The sequence below is a fragment of the Cryptomeria japonica genome, chromosome 8 (assembly GCF_030272615.1).
Source record: "Cryptomeria japonica chromosome 8, Sugi_1.0, whole genome shotgun sequence".
Taxonomy (NCBI): Eukaryota; Viridiplantae; Streptophyta; class Pinopsida; order Cupressales; family Cupressaceae; genus Cryptomeria; species Cryptomeria japonica.
Genome location: NC_081412.1, coordinates 628,456,204 through 628,475,735, shown reverse-complemented (window position 1 = coordinate 628,475,735; position 19,532 = coordinate 628,456,204). Strand labels below are relative to the sequence as shown.

Here is a 19,532-nt window from a genome sequence, read left to right as displayed (position 1 = left end):
CCACGTGGTCCCCTCCACTCCCCTGCGGCCACTTGCAGTGACCGCAGGGTAGTGGGGGTACCACTAACCCTGCCGGCTTACGGTAACGCCCTTCTGCGCTCGAATGGTTATTTTCGGGGTCTGTGCGTACGTGCGGTTATTTTGGGGTCTGTGCGTACGCAGTGATTGATAATGTATCATTTAAATTGCAAATTGACAATGGGGTTATATAATCTATATATATATATATATATATATATATATATATATATATATATATATATATATATATATTTGTATATATATATATATATATATATATATATATATATATATATATATATATATTTGTATATATATATATATATATATATAAATATATATATGGTTTCAAATTTTTTACAGGATAATTTTTATTCAAGAAGGTAAGAACAGGTAAAATAACTGAGTAATTCTTGGTTTGTCTCCTTACAGAAACCAGACCTTTAATGTATGTATATATATTTTTTTTTTATAAATCAGAATCACAGAAAGAGAGAGAGAAAGATTTATCCAGCCATTACAGGAAGGGAGTTGTTCTCAGACTTCTCAGGAAATTGGTTTGTTTCCAGGGTTATTCTCAGAGTCCAGGAGGATTTATTCAACTGGTAATTTCAGTGAGCTCTTTATTCAATCCACAAAGAGTTTTCAAAAGAAAATAATAATAAGAATACTCCTTAAATGAGATTTGGATAACAATAACCAGAGAGATGAAAGATGGTTCTTCTTAGCCAGAATCAAAAAGAATAAGAGGAACAATTTAAATCTGGATCTAGATTTAATATTACATTATATTTTTATTTTTTTTTAAAAAACAGTGAATCTAATTCTTTGTCAAGCAAATTTAATCTACTTCCTTATCAAGAATCTGAAACTATTAATCAACAATTGTTCTATTCTACTCCAAAATTTAAAACTAAATTTTATCAAAGTTTGAAACAATGAATCAACAAATTTATTTTTCTTTCTATCAAACATTTTAATCTACTCCAAATCTGAACTAAATTTTATCAAAATCTGAATAATGAATCAACAATTTATTTTCCAAAATCAAGAATCCAAACAATGAATAAACAATTTAAAACATTTTAATCTAATTCTTATCAAAGTCTGAAATGAATTTCATTTTCATAAAATAATCTGATCTAATCTACAACAAGAACAAGATGCACAAACTAAGCTTGAAGGAACCTGGATGCTTGCAAAAAAAATGATGTAGAGTCTTCCTTGATCCTCCAAATTGAAGTGAAATACTCCCAGCAAAACCTTGGCTGCAAATGAAAAATGGACTACAAAGGAGAAATTGCAGAATTTTCTTATGGAATAGCTAGCTTTTCTTTTGAAACTTGTACCTATTTTATAAAGCAAATTTCAAATTCCCACTACCTAATTTTAAATTGAAAAAAATGAGATTCTCTCCCAATTTGGCCTCCATGCAAATTAATTGGGCTTAGTGGGAGGAGTTACATGCAAGGAGGTGGAGAAGCCTCTAGAAGCTTCTTATTCCTCCTACAACATGTGCCTTAATGTGAGGGAAATTAAATAACTAAATTAAAAATGCATTTTCCATGTGTGTGTGGTTTATTAATTTATTCCCTTACAATATTCAATAATTCATCCAAAGAGTATAAATAAAGTTTTGTATTTAAATCAAAAAAAAGAAATGATAAAGGAGGGTTGTGACATGGACGGTAGATTCTTGCTGTAGATAGGAATGCATTCAGAGTATCTACACTTACCTTGTTTTCCAATTCATACTTATGCTTCTTCTGCCTTCCATGGTACCATGAAAGCATAATGACTAGCAAAAGTGCTGAAATTCCAAAAGGAACCCAACCTCCTTTTGATAGCTTGTCCATGGCTGCTATCATGAAAACTCCTTCCATAAATCCAAATACCATTAAAAAAGAAAGAACCAGTAAGAAATGTGTGTTCCAGATAACAATCATGACCAGGGCCACTAGGAAAGTGGTCATAAGCATTACCCATATCACAACTACTCCTGCAAGCAAAAATAAAAACTATTTAGATAATTGTCATTACGATCCAATTTTTTAGTCTTAATTGGATCATTATTGCAGTTGTTCTAGATTAGATTGTGTTAGAGTTGGAATGGATCATTATTGCAGTTGTTCTAGATTAGATTGTGTTAGAGTTGGATCATTCTGATAATGGATCATGGAGTGTAATCTGAAACATTGATGTAAAAATATCTCTAACACAATCTAATCTAGAAACAACTCCAATAATTCACTCTGGATTGTGGAAACTTGTATCATTATTGGAGCATGAAGCATAGTTTGTAGTTGTTAAATACATATTCTACTGCATGAGTAAGAAGAGTTGAAAATATACATATTACCATAGGCATTCCCAATGTTCTCTTGGCTTCTGAAGCCTAAGAGAATAGCTAGACACACGACCATGAGAGAGTAATTGACTTCTGGACTGTAAATTTGCCCCTCTTGAACTTTAGATGTATGGACTATTTTAACTGGTGGGAAGCAATCCAATGCAACTGACTGCCTTATGATTGAAAATGTTGCTGTTATCATTCCTTGACTGGTAACTATGGATGCCAAAGTTGATACAATAAACATTGGCCAAAACAGAGCTTTTGGAGTTGATTTATAAAATGCATCACTTATGTCTTCTGGATGCTTTATCAGGTAGGCTGCTTGTCCAGCATAAGTTATAACTAAAGCTGGGTATACAACTGCAGTGAAACCAAGCTGCAAAATAAAGTGAACCTGCTTTTAATTGTAGCTATAAAAGTCATTACTATCTTGAATCATATATGTCACAAGAGACAATAAACCTGAATGGATCCCTTATTGAAATGGCCCAAGTCAGCAAACATAGCTTCGAGTCCTGTTTAAAACATGGAAACAGTCAGTTTGACTCAATAATATCTTAAATTGGCTTAATAAATTTTCATCTCATCATTTTGTTTTCAGATATGTATGTATATGAATAAGAGTATTGAATATCATAAATCTGCAGTGTTGTACCTGTTAAGGATAAGAAAACAGCTCCAAACATTGTCCATCCTAATCTTTGGCTCTTGCCAAAGAAATGAAATAGGTAAAGAGGTGATAATCCCTTGAGTACCTTCGGATAATATACAAATATGTTATATGCACCAACTATGCCAGTTAGAAGAAACCATGCAACCATTATAGGTGAGAACATAAAGCCCACTTTACTTGTACCATACTTTTGCATCAGGAATAACATGATCAGAATCATAGTTGATATGAATACAACAAAATCTGTCAAAGAGAGAAAATCAGCCACGTATCAGAAATTCAAGCTCTTAAAAGGCATTTTTTTCACTAGCTTGGTCTCTTGGGTACTTTAATCAACTTGCCAAACTTTAGTTATTGCTAACCTGTACTCATTTGAGGGTTCTTTGACTGAATTCCTTGAATGGCTGAAAGAACTGTACAGCAATAAATAGCTTTGAAGTCAGTCTTGTGTCAAGAGAATGTGAACAAACCAGGTCTGAAGTCTTATATGCTGACACACTATCTGAAACTGTCTAGGCCAAAACAAAATGCTAATGAATCCTACTCAAGTAATATTAAAATTCTCTTTAATTGTAAGTTAGTAATTGTTTGTAAATATCTGAAATTGTCCAGGCTAAAACAATATATAAATGAATGATATGCTTATAAATGTCAGCAATTGTTATAGGAATCCAATCTGAACCTTGAACTAGATGCCAAAACCATTTTCTCAAATCTGCAGTGGATAATCAGAATGTGAATATAGGCCAGATGGCATATTCCATTCAATTCTGTATAGAACCAAATATCAAGAAATATGTATTTAGGATATATCTTCAAAAATTTCAATCTGTGGGGCACATGGTGATTTTTTTAATTTTTTGATCTGGTTGATTTTCAAGTTCTAAATACTTTCTCTAGAGTACAGTCCACACAAATGAAAAATACTTAATGGATGAATGGAACTCATGAACCTCCCAAGATTATTATCTGTTGCTGAATATTTCAAACAGGATAGCTAAAGAAATCCTCTTGTCATGCATGCCAAAAGGAAGGCTGTCATTCTTACCAGTGCACAGACAATAACAAAAAGAAAGAACATTCCTGTTCAGTAAGAAAAGTAGCGCGGTGGGAATGGTTTTTACTGGATGAAGGATATGTAATGAAAATTATACAAGATATACATGTGGAAATTATAGAAGAGGATGCAGTTTTATGGAGGGTTTTAGGATCTATTTTTATGGGAGATTTTAAGAGATGGAAGAAATTATTACAGACTAACTTGAAATCTTGTTTTTCAAATTAGAGCAGAGTTTTTAAAATTAGGTTGAAAGCTACTTCTATTATTTTAGGAGATTTTTTTTTCACATTTTATATATCTATAATTTTTAATATTAATTAGCGTTCAGAAATAATTCAACTAAAATTTTTAGTAGACTGTTACCAAAAAAACTCATCTTAAGATTTTTTTAACTTAAATTTTTAAGCTTCTTTATTTCTATAATTTTATGGGACTATTTGCTTGAAAAATAATCCTAAAAATTCCTAGCAGCATTTTATGAAGCCCCTTCCATAAAACCATAGCCTTAAAATTCCTTAAGATGATTCAAAATTAAACTCAAATATTGAAATATGTAACCTATTTACTTATATGTGGTAAGAAAGTACAGGATTAAGGTCTTGGTCTCATAGAGGAAGGCTTCTTAAAATATTTCTGTGGGTGTTGCTGAGAACTTTTAAGGTTATCAGAAGTAACAATTAAAGTAAATTTTAGGTTACCTGAAATGGCAGGATTCAGGACACCATCACCAATAACCATGGATGTACCAACCATTACAAAGATTATTAGAAATTTCTGTACAGATCTATTTCTCTCTAGGAGATTCCTTGCAAACTGTTGAACAGTTCCCTTGGGCGGATGAGCCAATGGATACTCATCAAACTGATGATTGCTACTTGCCTGGCTGAGATTTAGGTGCCTACATAAAAGACTATAGACTGCAAATGTGCCACCTGATTAATCAGTAAAACATATTTCATGTAAATTGCATCTCTCCCAATAGATCAATAATTGTGATTTAACTCCACAGTCTTGCTCTTCTCTACAAACTCCCTTAAAGAAAAAAAGGAAAGGTCACATGTACAGATTCTAGCTTCTGCTAATTAATGGAAGATTTCAGTTTATACCTTCACCATGATCATCCGCTTGCAGTACTATAAATGTATATTTGATGAGTCCAATCAATGTAAGCCCCCAGAATATGAGACTAAAGATCCCCAGAATGTCATCTTCATCTGGGTGTGTGATATTTGTAGGGGAGAACACATAGAGAGATGAAGTTCCTAAGTCCCCATAGACCACCCCCAGTGTTTGGTAAGCCATTACTATAGTCTGCCATCTACTAAAGCTCTGGGTCTTCTTCACCAGTTTCTCCTCAAGAGTGCTCTCCATCTTCACAAATTTTGCAACATCCCTTAACAAATTGTACTACATATAAGGCATCATACCTTGTGGTCGCAATAATCTTAGCCCAAACTATTCTATACTGTTGAGTTCCTTTTTGGTAAGTGTTTATTATTGTGGTATTTACTTATTAGTGCAATTAATTGTATTGAACAAGCTCTGACTATTTAGATGTGGTTTGTGCACTCTGTGTTAACACTGAATTTGGGCTATAATAAATGATATGTTGGGCATCCCAATGGATTGAAGGAAAAATCTTGTGTTTGTGACAACTTCATTAAACTTATGATTCTCGACGTTCATAAGATTTTGTCAGTCACTGTTTCTTTTTAAGGAATAATCTCAGTTTTAGGCTACTTTGAAGAGTTACCCTTAGGTTGAATGGTTCAAAAATTTTAAAATTACATACCCAGTCGAGGAAATAGACTACGTGTCCCTTAAATTTGCCACTAGATCTTTTATATTTATGGATTGTTTTGAGTGGAGGAGAAAGACTGAACATCCTATGCATGAGCCCCACCATGTGACACAAAGAAACTTCTGCCAAATTCGCAACCGTTTGGCGAGGAACATTATGTAAGACAAGCTCCATGAATGAAAGTATCGACCCCACCTTCAAATTTGATCCCTCACAAACGTAGGATACATGACAGAAAAATTGCTTTTAGTGGTTTAAGATTGAGGAAAGCAAGTGGAAGAGGCTTGTCGTGTTTTGAACCTCCTTATTGATTTCTTTTTTTATATTTATTGTCCCTGTTTTTAGGGTTTTCTTGTTTTTAAGGTATATCGTTTTTTAGGTAAATTTAATGTTCAAGATATTAGTGTTTTTTATTAAAGTAAGTTTGAAAGGATCTATAATTTTGAACAATCAAATAGATAAGAATTGAATACAATAAGATAGCATAAGACAATCAAGATGAACAACAAAGAATTCACAAAAATAAACACTAATTCTTACAAATAAACAACCTATTCAGGGTGGTTTGAAATCAAATTGTTCCAATGATTTCCACTTACCTTTTTTGCAAGAATATATGGGAACACAAGTGAATCCACTATTCAATATCAAACCCTTGAGAGAGGTATCCATCACCAAACGAATAAGGCCTTCCTATCGAATTTCTTCTTTATGTGCCTCATCAATGATTGTAATGTACTCTAGCATCAATAAACATTTGTTCTTTTTTTGCCCAAATGAAATGGTTTCTATTGTTGCTAGGGCAACTAGTAATAAAGTGACTCACTTTATAACAACAATGGCAAAAACCTGAAGAGTCTTTGATTTCAATCAACTACATCCAAATGCTATATTTGGAAGAAAGGGTAATCTAGTGTGGGAGCAATTTGTTTTTATCAACCAGCACACAAAATCAACCAAACATGAAATGCTTCTCAAATTTTGTGATTGAAATAACATTAAAGTAATCCCCACACATTTTTGCTATAAGCATAAACACTTCCTTGTCCCACTATTCCAATGGCAACCTCGACTATCTAACCCACACAAGAAACTTGTTGGTATCATCATTCATAGGGTTAGAACCTAGATTCCAACTTTAAGGAAAAGTTCATTCTACCCCAAAAACCAATGACTAGCTAAAAGTGTCCTTGAGCAATCATTTAGAATGGAAAAGGAGAATAATAATTCAGCATTGTAGCAACTTCAGTGAGGTAAGATTAGAAAAGATGTTTACATGTGTCATAATCCTATACAATGAGACAATTAAAGTGTTGACCTACGTAACTAAAAGTAGTTGTCGTGGGATAAGATAAGGTCATGAAACAACTAATCAATCTCATAGAAGGACACTTGGGACCTAAGTAAACTTAAGTAATGTGAATAAGTCCCTCACTAGGAACTAGTGAAAATGCTATGTGTACAATACCTTTACTAGGTCCAAAACCTTATGAACATCAACAAAAAAAACATTTTAGTATAATCAAATTATAGAGCAGCCGACTATCAACATTCTATATTCAAGTATAGGTTCATATTTATCATGTATTATCATTATGTTGTTACACCAATACGTGCAACACTTCCAAAAGAGCATTTCACCATCACCTTTATAGGGAGCTCCTTAAGAGGATTTCATACCTAAGGTAATCCTATCAATTCAAAATTTATCATTTACTTAGCCTAGATATCTCTATGGAGATAAGCTCTCTTTTCGTCATCATTGTTGTCATGGAGGTGACAACACCAACACAAGTTTTGACTTAGGCAAGCCCCTATACAACATGAATCCATTTCCCCCCTTTCTGTGTACATGCATGTTCAGATTCATTTGTGAGGAAGTTACTTTGAGCTAGATTTTTGGGACACAATTGTGTAGAGCCTCATAGTTCTATTTTTTATTGTCTTTTGAAGTTTCAGATGCCTCCAAACTAGGGTACACATTTCCCCTATCTTGTAAAGTCAACTCTAAATTTCAATTCTAGTTTCTTCTCTGTATTTCCTTTTTGAATCTGCACCTTTCTTTCACATTTCTAATATGCACTTTCAGTATTATGTCAATCTTGTTCAATTTAGCCTTCTTTGGCCTCAATCAATTCCAATCACATTACAAGAAATAGAAGTGTGAGTTTATGACATTGTGGGTCTTCTTTGTTGATAGAAAGACAATTCCACTCGCACCTCTAATGTTGTATAGAAAAAGAATAAATTGATCCAAGGTTAATGCACATGTTAGTCTAGGATCACTTTTCCTATATTACACCTTCATCTAGTTTGAGAGCACACTCATGTTCTTCTAGCCCTCCAATCCTCTCAAGGGGGCATCCTACCTCCCTCCTTATCTGATTTCCATCCTTCAAATGATTAGGGCATCCTACGACTCACACCATCTCTCCCAAATCTGTTGCATTTTAGTCTTCTTTGAAACAATAATGCTTTACCTAATCATAACATACGTCATCTCAAAATGAGATAAAATGTAGACACCTAAAAATACACATTATTCTAATATGACCTATCACATACCAATTTCTATTAATTAAAAATATATATTTACTTAATTAATTATTTGTCCATTTTATAAATTATATAAACTGAAAAAATTTATTTAATTATTTGCCCATTTTCTTAAATGCTAAATGAATAAGTTTAAATTTATTTATTTCCAAATTTGTTTATCCCCGTATTCCCACTTCATATGATTTAATAAATCTTATTTATTAAATCTCGTTACCTTTCACTCAAAAATCAATACAATAATTATGTCATAATCAACACTTCAAAATAAAAAAATTAATAAAAATTCATTTTTTTCCTCCACCTCCATCTCACTGCTATCAAAACAAATTGATCTCGATTGTTGATCTCTTCATTGATCCTAATTATTGATGAATCTAATTTCAAACCTATAAATCTACTCATTCCTAAGCCATCTTCAGAGGGTCCTCAATATAAAATTTACTCATAATATTGGTATAAGCAACCACATCTCATTATTCATTGAAATTAACACATCTTGGAGCACAATCACTTTTGTGGTGAAATAAGAACTATTTTGATGAGATATTTTATTTTATTTCATTCATATTAATGATTTCTTAATCTATTTGAGGTGTTTAGTAAGACATAAAGTGGGATTTATTATTTAAGATTTTAATCTAATTTTAGTTGATTTCTTTACACTATCAGGTTTTAAATAAGGGCATAGTACATCCACATCCACCTAAAAATAATTGGTTGTCATAAAGTCTTTACATAGAAAACCTTGATGAGTTATTAAAAATATGTAATTTTATTACAAAAAATGATTTATAAGTACTTATGCTCAATTCCCAAATCCTTGCCAAATCAATTCTAATAAAAAATATCTCAATCATAGTATAAATATTAATATGAAATAGAATGGAATAGTTTTAAATATATTTGATTATTTCTCCATCTCCATGTAGATTTATTGCATTACCAAAAGGTGTTGAACAAATCCTTTCAAGAAACTTAGGAAGGATTGTACTAAACCCACACAATCTTAGTGTGACCATTATTTTTATTATTACTAGTGTTAGAGTTGGTATTAAGAAAGCACACTTGGTAGTACCATGTATAAACACCCTACTCCTTCTACACATGCTACCTAATCACCAATAACTACCTATATGCATCACATTATGCATCACATTTGGTTATTTAAAAACCCCTAGTAAGCATGCAACTCATAAGGAATTAATTAGAGGTGAATCCTTTAGGCTTTTAATATCATCTAATGTTTTAATATTTACATTACACGTATGTTTATAAGTGTTACATATTTTGAGATGCATGATCATTTCACAATTCACATGGATGACAAAATAGGAGAAAAATTTAATGGTGAAATTTGCATTTTGTGTCAATTGTCATTTAGATTTGTGTCCAGTTTGAGAAAATGTCTTGATACATGTACATATGAATAAATAGTGTAATCTTGTGAGATGTTAAGTTGGTTTGGATCTATCCTTTACCTATCCTTACATACACTCCCACATATTTAGTCCTCGAGCCTTATCCTTGTACACACACATATTCTAACACATTTGTCTAATACTTGCATTTATTACACTTATCCATACACCTAACCTAATATATCATCATACCTCAATCTAACTAGTTATCCACAAAGGATCATCTTCATATTTGTAGAATTAATCCCTCCCTTTTCAAAATTCAAATTTAAAATTATGAATATTTTTTATCTATTATTTTCCTATCTTGAGCTGACTTAGTACACATTTGTGTGAATTGGAGCTAGAATTTAAAGCTATTTAATCACATTCATTTTGCATCTCCTCATCCTCTAATATTGATTTACACATCATTCACATTTAGGGAATTAAACCCTTTATTTGGTGTAATAAACATAATCTAGATTCAAGCGTGATGATCATAGGAGCATATTCATGTGTGAAGAGTGTTGCATTTGATTGTTTACACGCATTTCTATGGGTTGACCTAGGATAATATGTCCCCTACTGACACGATCACAATCCTTCCACAAATATCATTAAATACAAACAAAGTATAGATGAATTAATAGGTCGAGGAGAATAACTAAACATCTTGCAAGGTCAAATCTACTTATAAAATGGATATACTCACAATTGTAAAATAGACCTAGGTTAATGAAGTTGACCCTAAACTTAAAATTTGAGGTAATAAAATGATAGATAGATCACATTTAAGGGAAGATATAGATCATATTCTAGAATCTGCATATCGTTCAGTTTTGCAGCCCTGCTAAAGTTAGTAAGATGAAATTTCATTCACTATGCTCATCTTATTAGGGTTGTGAAGCTATTTTATTTCTACATTGTGGTATTACATTGGTGCTAAAGCCATATACTACCAAGTGTGCTTTCTTAATACCAACTCTAACACTAGCAATAATAAAAATAATGGTCACACTAGTATTAATACCAAGTGTGCTTTCTTATTACATTGGTGCTAAAGCCATATACTACCAAGTGTGCTTTCTTAATACCAACTCTAACACTAGTAATAATAAAAATAATGGTCACACTAAGATTTAAGATGAGCATAGTGAATGAAATTTCATCTTACTAACTTAAAAAATTTAATAACAAACAAACCCTGACCAAAAGATGAGGTCGTTAGAAAGGAACTAAATCATGCTTAATAAAAATGCCCAATTTGTTTGCCAAGATTTCAACCATATACATATCACGATACTCCAAAGGAAGACCAGGAAAGTTACCCAAAAGGGCATAAACTATGGCTTCACCAATTGAATATCAAAATGAGGAGACCAAGCATAGGTAAAAATTCCTATCCCAAAACAAAACCACCCTTTAAATCTATGCAGATTCTAGAATATGATCTATATCTTTCCTTAAATGTATTCATCTCTGGTCTAACTTTAGCAGGGCTGCAAAATTTGAACAGACACGAAGAACACTCGAACGGTTACTGATTGCTTGCAGTTCCATTTGAAAAAAGAGATCGAAAGCCTCCTTAAGCCAATTTACTCCTCTTAATATCTGAAATCATAACATTCCATGAAATCACATTTCTTTTACGCATTTTGCCAAATGGTTGGCATGCAGCAGTAAAATAACAAAGTCTCCACAAGACTTTGAGGATATTGCGAGCGGCGTATTGCAATCGACATTGCGAACTCCATAGAGGCCTTTCACATTTTAAGAATCCATTGAAGCAGCTCCAAATGCCCTTCCTTTGCAGCAAGGTGCAGAACAATATCGCCTTCAAAAGTAACTTCTTTCAGCTGCTTAGGGTTTTGACCATACAATTTCTTAATAGCATCAAGATCGCCATTCCTAGCGGCAAGAAAAACCTCGACCTTCATCTTTCTCAAATGGCGTTCAAACTGAAAGGCAAAGTGTCATTTATGGAAAGAAATTGAAGTCTAGTGAGTAACCGATTGGAGCCATTTTTTATTGCATGAATTTTCTAGTAAGACTCCCAGAATCTGTTATTGCGCAGATCGTGGATTCTACCATGTTTGTAGAGGGAAATCAAAGTATTCAACACAATATTATTATGAGGAGCAGACAGACAAAGCAGGGCATTTGAACACAAATCATAAGGACACGTAGAGGATGGCGGATGGTGATGGCATCCAGGGATATTCAAAGAAACCTCTAGGAATGGCGAATAGGCAGATGCGATGGGCAGATGTGCCATTTGACGATCATGATTTGGCTCAACTACAAAATTCTGATCATTCTCCTCAATGGGTTGTCAAGGATGGTCGCTGGCGTGACTTGGCTTATGAAAAATTCCTGCCAGCTTCGTCATATTTTTGCAAATTTATAGGTAATTCTGTTCCAAAACCTTCGCGTTCTTATTATAAATCTTTTGTTCCCAAGGCATTAATATTTTAGGGCATTCTAGGTCCTCATCCTGTTGATCACCCAAAGACTCCTTTTAAGCATTTTCATTCCTTTTTTGGTTCTAAAAAAACTAGGAAGCATAGATATGTTTCACCTCAACCGCCATTTGACATCTGTGATGGCTCCCCACATCCTAATGGTTTTTCCCCATTAGTTTCTTCTGGATCTCCCTCCCAGGATTGTAATCCTTCTCTCCCATCTTATGTCACCTGGCCAAATAACACTTTGGTTTTGAACCCTCACTTCCTTTCTTCCCCAAATGACATTCATGTTGCTAAACGAGCTCCCTTCCATCCAAATCCACTTCCCCATAACTCTCCCTCTGCATTTTCCGATTCGATAAGGGGTAATCTGCATTCTTCTATGCAGTATAAGGTTGTATTCCCCGATTACATGATTCAGGACTCTGTGAAGTTATTGCATTCTACTGCCCTCATTGGTAAGCTTCTTTCTCCAGTTTCTTTTGGTAAACTGCTAACATGGGCAAAGGCTAATTGGGATGGTATGAAGGATTTATTTATGTTTTGATAAAGAGTCTCTATATTTCACTGGGTGGTTTTGTTTTGGGATAGGAATTTTTACCTATGCTTGGTCTCCTCATTTTGATATTCAATCAGCGAAGCCATAGTTTATGCCCTTCTGGGTAACTTTCTCGGGTCTTCCTTTGGAGTATCGTGATATGTATATGGTTGAAATCTTGGCAAACAAATTGGGTATTTTTATTAAGCATGATTTAGTTCCTTTTGAATGACCTCATCTTCTAGTTAGGGTTTGTTTGTTATTAAATCTGTCTAAACCCATTCCCTCTGAGATTACTATTGGCTCCAAATATGGTGCATGGATTTAGCCTGTGGTGATTCAAGATTCGATCGATATTCATTCTTGTGCTCCATTCCTTGGCCACTTCACATCTCAATGTTGTGGTGATTCTGATGCACCTTTACAAGTTTGTTCAGATTTTTCATCTGATTTTCGCCAATGTTCCCTTTTTAAAAGTAAGGATTGTCAGTCTTTAAAGGATCATAATGTTAAGGATTCTGCTCCTTTACCTCTTTCTGTTACATCTCTTGTTCCTTTTTCGGGATATACAGTATGTGATGTGCCTCTGATGGATTTTACTTTCTCTACTCTTTGGTCATGTTCTTCTCTATTCTGTCTGCCATTCATCGGTTTTGTTCTGTTAAGTTTCTTCCCAGTTCTTTCAAGGATTATTGGTTTTCTGAATTTTATTTTGAACCTTTTCTATTCTCCTCTACGAGTTTTTTTCAAATTTCTTGTCCTTCGGTTTCATTTCCAAAATTGTTGTTACCTTCGAATGATTGCACAAATCATTACTCTGTTAATTCTTCTCCTCGTTCTTCTTTTGTGGGTCTGGTGGATGATACCAAAATTGTTCATAGTTTGATTTTTGATAGTGATTCTTTTTTGCCCATTCCAAGGTCTCCTTCTTCTCTTTCCATTTCTAAAGAGAAGATTCATCTTATTGCTTCAGATATTTTATTTTTAGGTTCTTTTGATCTATTTGATGAGATTGTTGCAAAGGAATTTCCTGAATTTTCTTTTTCTTCTGCTTCTGCCTCTTCGGGGTCTGTCCACGATGGTTGTCATGTTTCCTCTTCTCAGCCAAATTTAGTTGAAGGTGTGGATGCAAATCTAATTGATAGTCCTTCTTCAACTGTTTCTAATGTGTATGGATTTGATTTCTCTCAGAAGCTAGCCTTGGAGAAATCTCCTTCTGTTTCCCCCCCTATTGTGAAAACTCCTAAGAAGAGGGGTCGAAAACCAAAATTGGCTAAAATCAAGGAGGAGATTGTGGCTGGTATTCAATCCACTATTGTAGAGAAATTTTCTTCCCATGTAAAAACAAGGAGGGCATGTTTCTCTCCTTGTGATAAATGAGGATTTTATCTTAGAATGTCAGGGGCTTAAATGCCCATGACAAAAGGGGAAGGATCAAGAAATTTCTTGATTCTTCAAAAGTGGACATCATCTTATTGCAAGAGTCTAAACTTTCTCAAGATTCTTTTGATAACATATTTTTCAAATGGTCCCTTTGGAAAGTTGTTCATGTTCCTTCTTTGGGTGCTTCTGGTGGTCTTATAACTTTGTGGAATCCTAAATCAGTCAAAGTTGAGAAGTTATCTTTTTCTTCTCATTGGTAGTTGTTAAAGGTTGACTGGTTTGAAGTCTCCTTTGTTTTGTTTAATATTTATGGTCCGACTTCTCCTTCAGATAAAACCAACTTATGGATTCCTTATTTGAATTGTCTTTATGATATGATGATTTTTTTATTGTTCTTGGGGGTGATTTTAATGCTCTCCTTTCCTCAAATGAAAAAAGAGGGGGTAATTCTACAACTCAGAAGGTTATTAATGACTTTTCTTCCTTTGTACAAAATAGTGTGTTATTCGATATTTTCCCTTCTAATGGTTCTTTCACTTGGACTAATAGGAGATCTAAATGCCAGATTGCCTCTCGCCTTGACAGATTTCTTATTTCCCTAAACCTACGTTTGAGCAACTTTTCCTTTTCTTGTGAGATTCTTACCTCCTCAGATTCTGACCATTTCCCAATTTTGCTCAATTTTGATAAATTGGATCATGTTCCCTCTGTTAGACCTTCTTTTAAGTTTGAGAAAATGTGGTTCACTCATCCTCATTTTATTTCTTTATTAAAGCAATGGTGGATAAGTGCTCTATTTTGTAAAGGTACTAAGATGTTCTAGTTTGATTCCAAATTGAAATTCATGAAATCTCAAATTATGGCTTGGAATAAATTGGTCTTTAAGAATATTTTTCATGAAAAAGAGGCAGTTGCCAATGATTTGAAGGTTGTTAATGAGGAGATTATTAGATATGGCACTAATTCCTCCACTAATGATGCTCAAAAGAAATTGCAAGCTTACTGGGAGATCCTTTGCTCCCGAGTTGAAATCTATTGGCAGCAAAAGTCTCGTGAGGTTTGGCTTAAAGAAGGTGACAGGAATATTGCCTTCTTTCAAGCAGAAGCCAAGCTTAAAAGAGTTGCTTCTACAATTTTTAGTATTAAGGTTTCTAAGTCTGGTTATGTCCTTAATTCAGATCAACAGATTAGAGAGGAGGGGGTGTCTTTTTTTAAGGAATTGTTATCTCCTTCTTTTTCTTCTTCCTTCATGGATCATCATGTGGATTTGCTTTTAGATTCTATCCCCTCCCTTGTTTCCCATGAGGATAATGACTTTCTTATGAGGCCTTTTTCTTTAGATGAGCTTCATTCTGTTATTTTTTCCATGGCCCCTGACAAAGCTCCAGGTCCTGATGGGTTTACTATCTTGTTCTTTCAAAAATGTTGGGATTTTATTGGTTTTGACTTATTAATGGCTTTGGAAGAGTCTAGGAGGGGTGGGTATATCCTTAAAAAATTTAACATCAATTATATTGCCCTTATCCCAAAATCTAAGAATCCCCAAACTTTTGTTGAATTTAGACCCATTTCTTTGTGCAACTCTATTTACAAAATCTCCACCAAAGCTATTTATTTAAGACTTAAGATTCTCCTTCCTCATATCATCTCTCCTCAACAAGGAGGTTTTATTCCAGGTCGAGAAACTCATGAGGGAGCAATTGTTGCTCATGAAACTTTACATTCCATAAATTCAACCAATATCCCAGCTTTTGTGGTCAAACTTGATATGATGAAGGCTTATGATAAAGTTTACTGGGCTTTTTTGCTCAAAGTTTTGAGAAAATTTGGTTTCTCTGAAAGCTGGTGTAAATGGATCAAGAGTTGTATTTCTACTACTTCATTTTCTATCATCATTAATGGAGCTCCCTCTGGATACTTTTCTTCAACCCAGGGTGTTAGACAAGGAGATCCTTTATCTCCTTTCTTATTTATCATTATGGCAGAAGCTTTTAGTCAATTCGTTATTAAGCAAAGGGATTTGGGCTTTTGGCAAGGGGTATTAATTCCTAACTCTGATATGTCAATCACTCATAACTTTTTTGCCGATGATACACTTTTATTTGGGTCTTCTTCTATTCAAGAGGCTACTCATATTAAATTTATTCTGGATACTTATACTGTTGGATCTGGCCAACAGATTAGCCCCCATAAATCCAAGATCTTTATTTTTAATACTCCTTAGTTGGTGGTTGATAGACTTGTGAATATCTTAGGTTTCCCAGTAGACTCTCTTCCTTCTACCTATTTGGGGATTCCTTTCTTTATGGGATCTGCTAAGTCTTCTATTTGGAATTCGGTTATGGAGAGACTTAAATCTCGTATTTCTACTTGGAAGGCTAGGCGGTTGTCTCTTTTAGGTAGGATACTTCTCATTGAAACGGTCCTATCTACCATTCCCAATTACTATATCTCAGTTCTTCAAGCTCCCAAATCAGTCATCTCCCAAATTGAAAAGATTATTCGATCTTTTCTTTGGAAAAACAACATGACAGAAGATAAAAAGATTCCACTAATTTCTTTGACCAAGATGTCTCTTTCCAAGCAAGTTGGTGGTGCTAGGATTCAGGACTTATCTAAAAGAAATAGGGCTTTTGGGGGCAAACTAGTTTGGTCTATGTATACTAAGCCCCAATCTTTGTGGTGCCAAATTATGCAGGTTAAGTATTTGGATTCCCAGAATCCTGCTAGGATCTTCACAATTTCTAATCCTCCATAGGGGTCTGCTATTTGGAACTTTATGATCTCATGTAGGGAAGTGGTCTCTAATTTTCTCTCCTGGCAGGTCCATTCGGGGGAGGATATTCTTCTTTGGAAAGACTCCCGGAATGGCTTTCCCCATGTTTCGCAACACAATTCTCTTGCTTTTGTTTCAGTTATTCTTTGTCAATCATGGGGAGTTAGATTGGTTGATTATGTAGAGAGTGTTGATCTATTTTCTCACAAGGTCTCATGGAAGGATCCCTCTACTCTGTCATTGTCCTTGCAGGAAATTCAAAATTTAAAATCTGGTTTGCAAGACCGAGTGGCTTTCCTTTCTAATATCAAAGATCAACTTATTTGGTGCCCTTCTAAATCGAGAAACTACTCTGTTAAAGAAGGATATTTTGTTGTTCAACAAATGGCCAATCAAAATGCTCCTCATCATGCCTTTTTGTTCTGTTGGAAAAATTCGGTATTACCTAAAGCTGGTGTTTTTTCCTGGCTCACGCTGCAAAATAGAATTTTGACTAGTGATCGTTTAGTCAACTTTAATATTGCAGCCTCCTTTTCTTCTGTCTTATGTGGTAAAGCTCTTGAAGATGTCAATCGTCTTTTTCTTCATTGTGAGTTTGCGAGTATTTGTTGGCATTTTGTCCTCCAAAAGTTATCTCTTTCATTCCCTTTACCTCTATCTTTATGGGACATGTTTCAGTCTTGGCCAGTTTTGTATTCATCTTCTCTATTTGCTTGTTTGTGGTTTATAATTCCCTCTTCAGTCATATGGGCCATTTGGTGGGAAAGAAACAAGCACATTTTTAGATGTGACTCATCGGATTTATCAGTTGTTCTTGGGATTTTGGAAAGAAGTATTATTGAGCAAGTTAATGCTCATGTCCAAAAAATTTTTAACATGAATTTAGAGTTCTCTTCTTGGGACAATTTTATGATCTCTTCTTGGAAAAGTATCATTATTCCTGTATCACCCGCCTTTCCAAGGATTCAGAAAACACCTGTAGACAGAAATTCTAGAAAATGGCATCCTCCTAATGCCCCTTTTTGTAAATTGAATTTTGATGGTGTTAGGTCCTAGGGACAACTAAGAGGGGGGGTGAATCATTTGTCTTAAAACTTAATACCAAAAACAATTTAAACAATTTACTGTTTAATACCGGTGAGACAGTCTGATATACCGGTGAACAGAATTAATAGATAAATGCAATACCGGTAAGGATTAATGCATGAAATCAAAAGACAAAATCATCCACAACACATGACACCAATATTTGTACGTGGAAACCCTATAAAGGGAAAACCATGGTGGGAAACCTTACCCACAATCAGATGATACTACTGCAGATAGTAAGTGTACATAAATGGGGTCTGCACATGCAGAAAGGCCAAGCGCCTAGAGCTCACTTCTCAAACACAAATGGGAGCCACACTAACTACAGTTGGATGGTTAAATCCAATAAAATGTACTACTCAAAATAGCATCTTCATATGCTAGATTTAGCATCGGTGTAATGCTAATATGCTTTTACAAAAACCTAGCTTCTCCTTCAAATGATGTCTTTTTGTATAGCTTTGCTTAATCTTGCATATACCTTCACAATATACCTTCTTCGCATTCCACATTCGATCTTACAATTAAGACCTTTTATTTATACCATAACCTAAGACCAATTTTAGTAGGTCGGCTCTACAAGATATTACAATAAAGACATTTTACAAATAACATAACATCTGATGCAATAACCGATTGAACATGTCGGCTTATTTACAACATTAATTAATCATCTCCATAGCATGTCATGCTGATCTGGAAAAGATAAACCTGCTGGTGTAACCCTGGATAACCCTAGACCTATTTGCCAGTAAAAGCAAATATGCAAATATGAATATACTGATAAACATCTTTCCAAGATACGATGTCCAAACAATGTCCTTTGACATTACCAAGTGTCTTCCATGCCATTCCAAGTGTCGGTGATCGTTATATCCTATCGGTGTACCATATACCAGTAACTGTGCAATAATCACTTGTCTGTCGGTGAATGTTTGCTAGATCTCCAAAGTGCTAGTGCTTTAGTAGGTGTTGACATCAATGACAAACCATACCAAAATACCAACAAATGGATCCTCCAGTGGAAATCCTGGTGATTCGGGAATAGGGATAGTTTTTCGTGATCATTTGGATTCTTTATTAGCATTAAAAGCTATGCCAATTTATCCTGGCACAAATAATATGGCTGAGGCTTGTGCTCTTTTAGAAGGTCTTGTTATGGCTAAGGATTTGAATTTCAAATACCTTCATATTGAAGGTGATTCAGCTATTGTCATTAATGCTTGCAAGGCAAGAAAAGCTGATAATTGGCATTTCCGGTATATTCTTGAACAAATATGGACTCTTCTTGATATGTTTGAGCACCTCATCATCTCACATGTTTATCGTGAAGGTAATGCATTGGCTAATTGCCTTGCTAATATGGGTTGTGACAAAACTATTATCGATTCCTCTCAATTGGGGGATGATTTGA

General features: G+C 34.3%; 1 protein-coding gene across 3 annotated transcripts; it reads right to left on the bottom strand.

Annotated features, from left to right (window-relative positions):
• Window positions 1–1,592: 1,592 nt before the first annotated feature.
• LOC131045167 (probable potassium transporter 17) lies at window positions 1,593–5,859 on the bottom strand. Of its 3 annotated transcripts, none has more exons than XM_057978701.2 (7): window positions 5,214–5,859; window positions 4,806–5,039; window positions 3,410–3,460; window positions 3,030–3,290; window positions 2,837–2,889; window positions 2,381–2,750; window positions 1,593–2,020 (listed from the first exon to the last, which is right to left on the bottom strand). In XM_057978701.2, exons 1-7 carry the CDS (start codon window positions 5,476–5,478, stop codon window positions 1,608–1,610), a joined length of 1,647 nt encoding a protein of 548 aa, XP_057834684.2. In that variant the 5' UTR covers window positions 5,479–5,859; the 3' UTR covers window positions 1,593–1,607. The 3 variants fall into 3 exon arrangements, with proteins under 3 accessions (XP_057834684.2, XP_057834686.2, XP_057834688.2); XM_057978703.2 differs by having other exon boundaries at window positions 4,806–5,139; window positions 5,214–5,345; XM_057978705.2 differs by having other exon boundaries at window positions 1,699–2,020; window positions 2,374–2,750.
• Window positions 5,860–19,532: the final 13,673 nt, after the last annotated feature.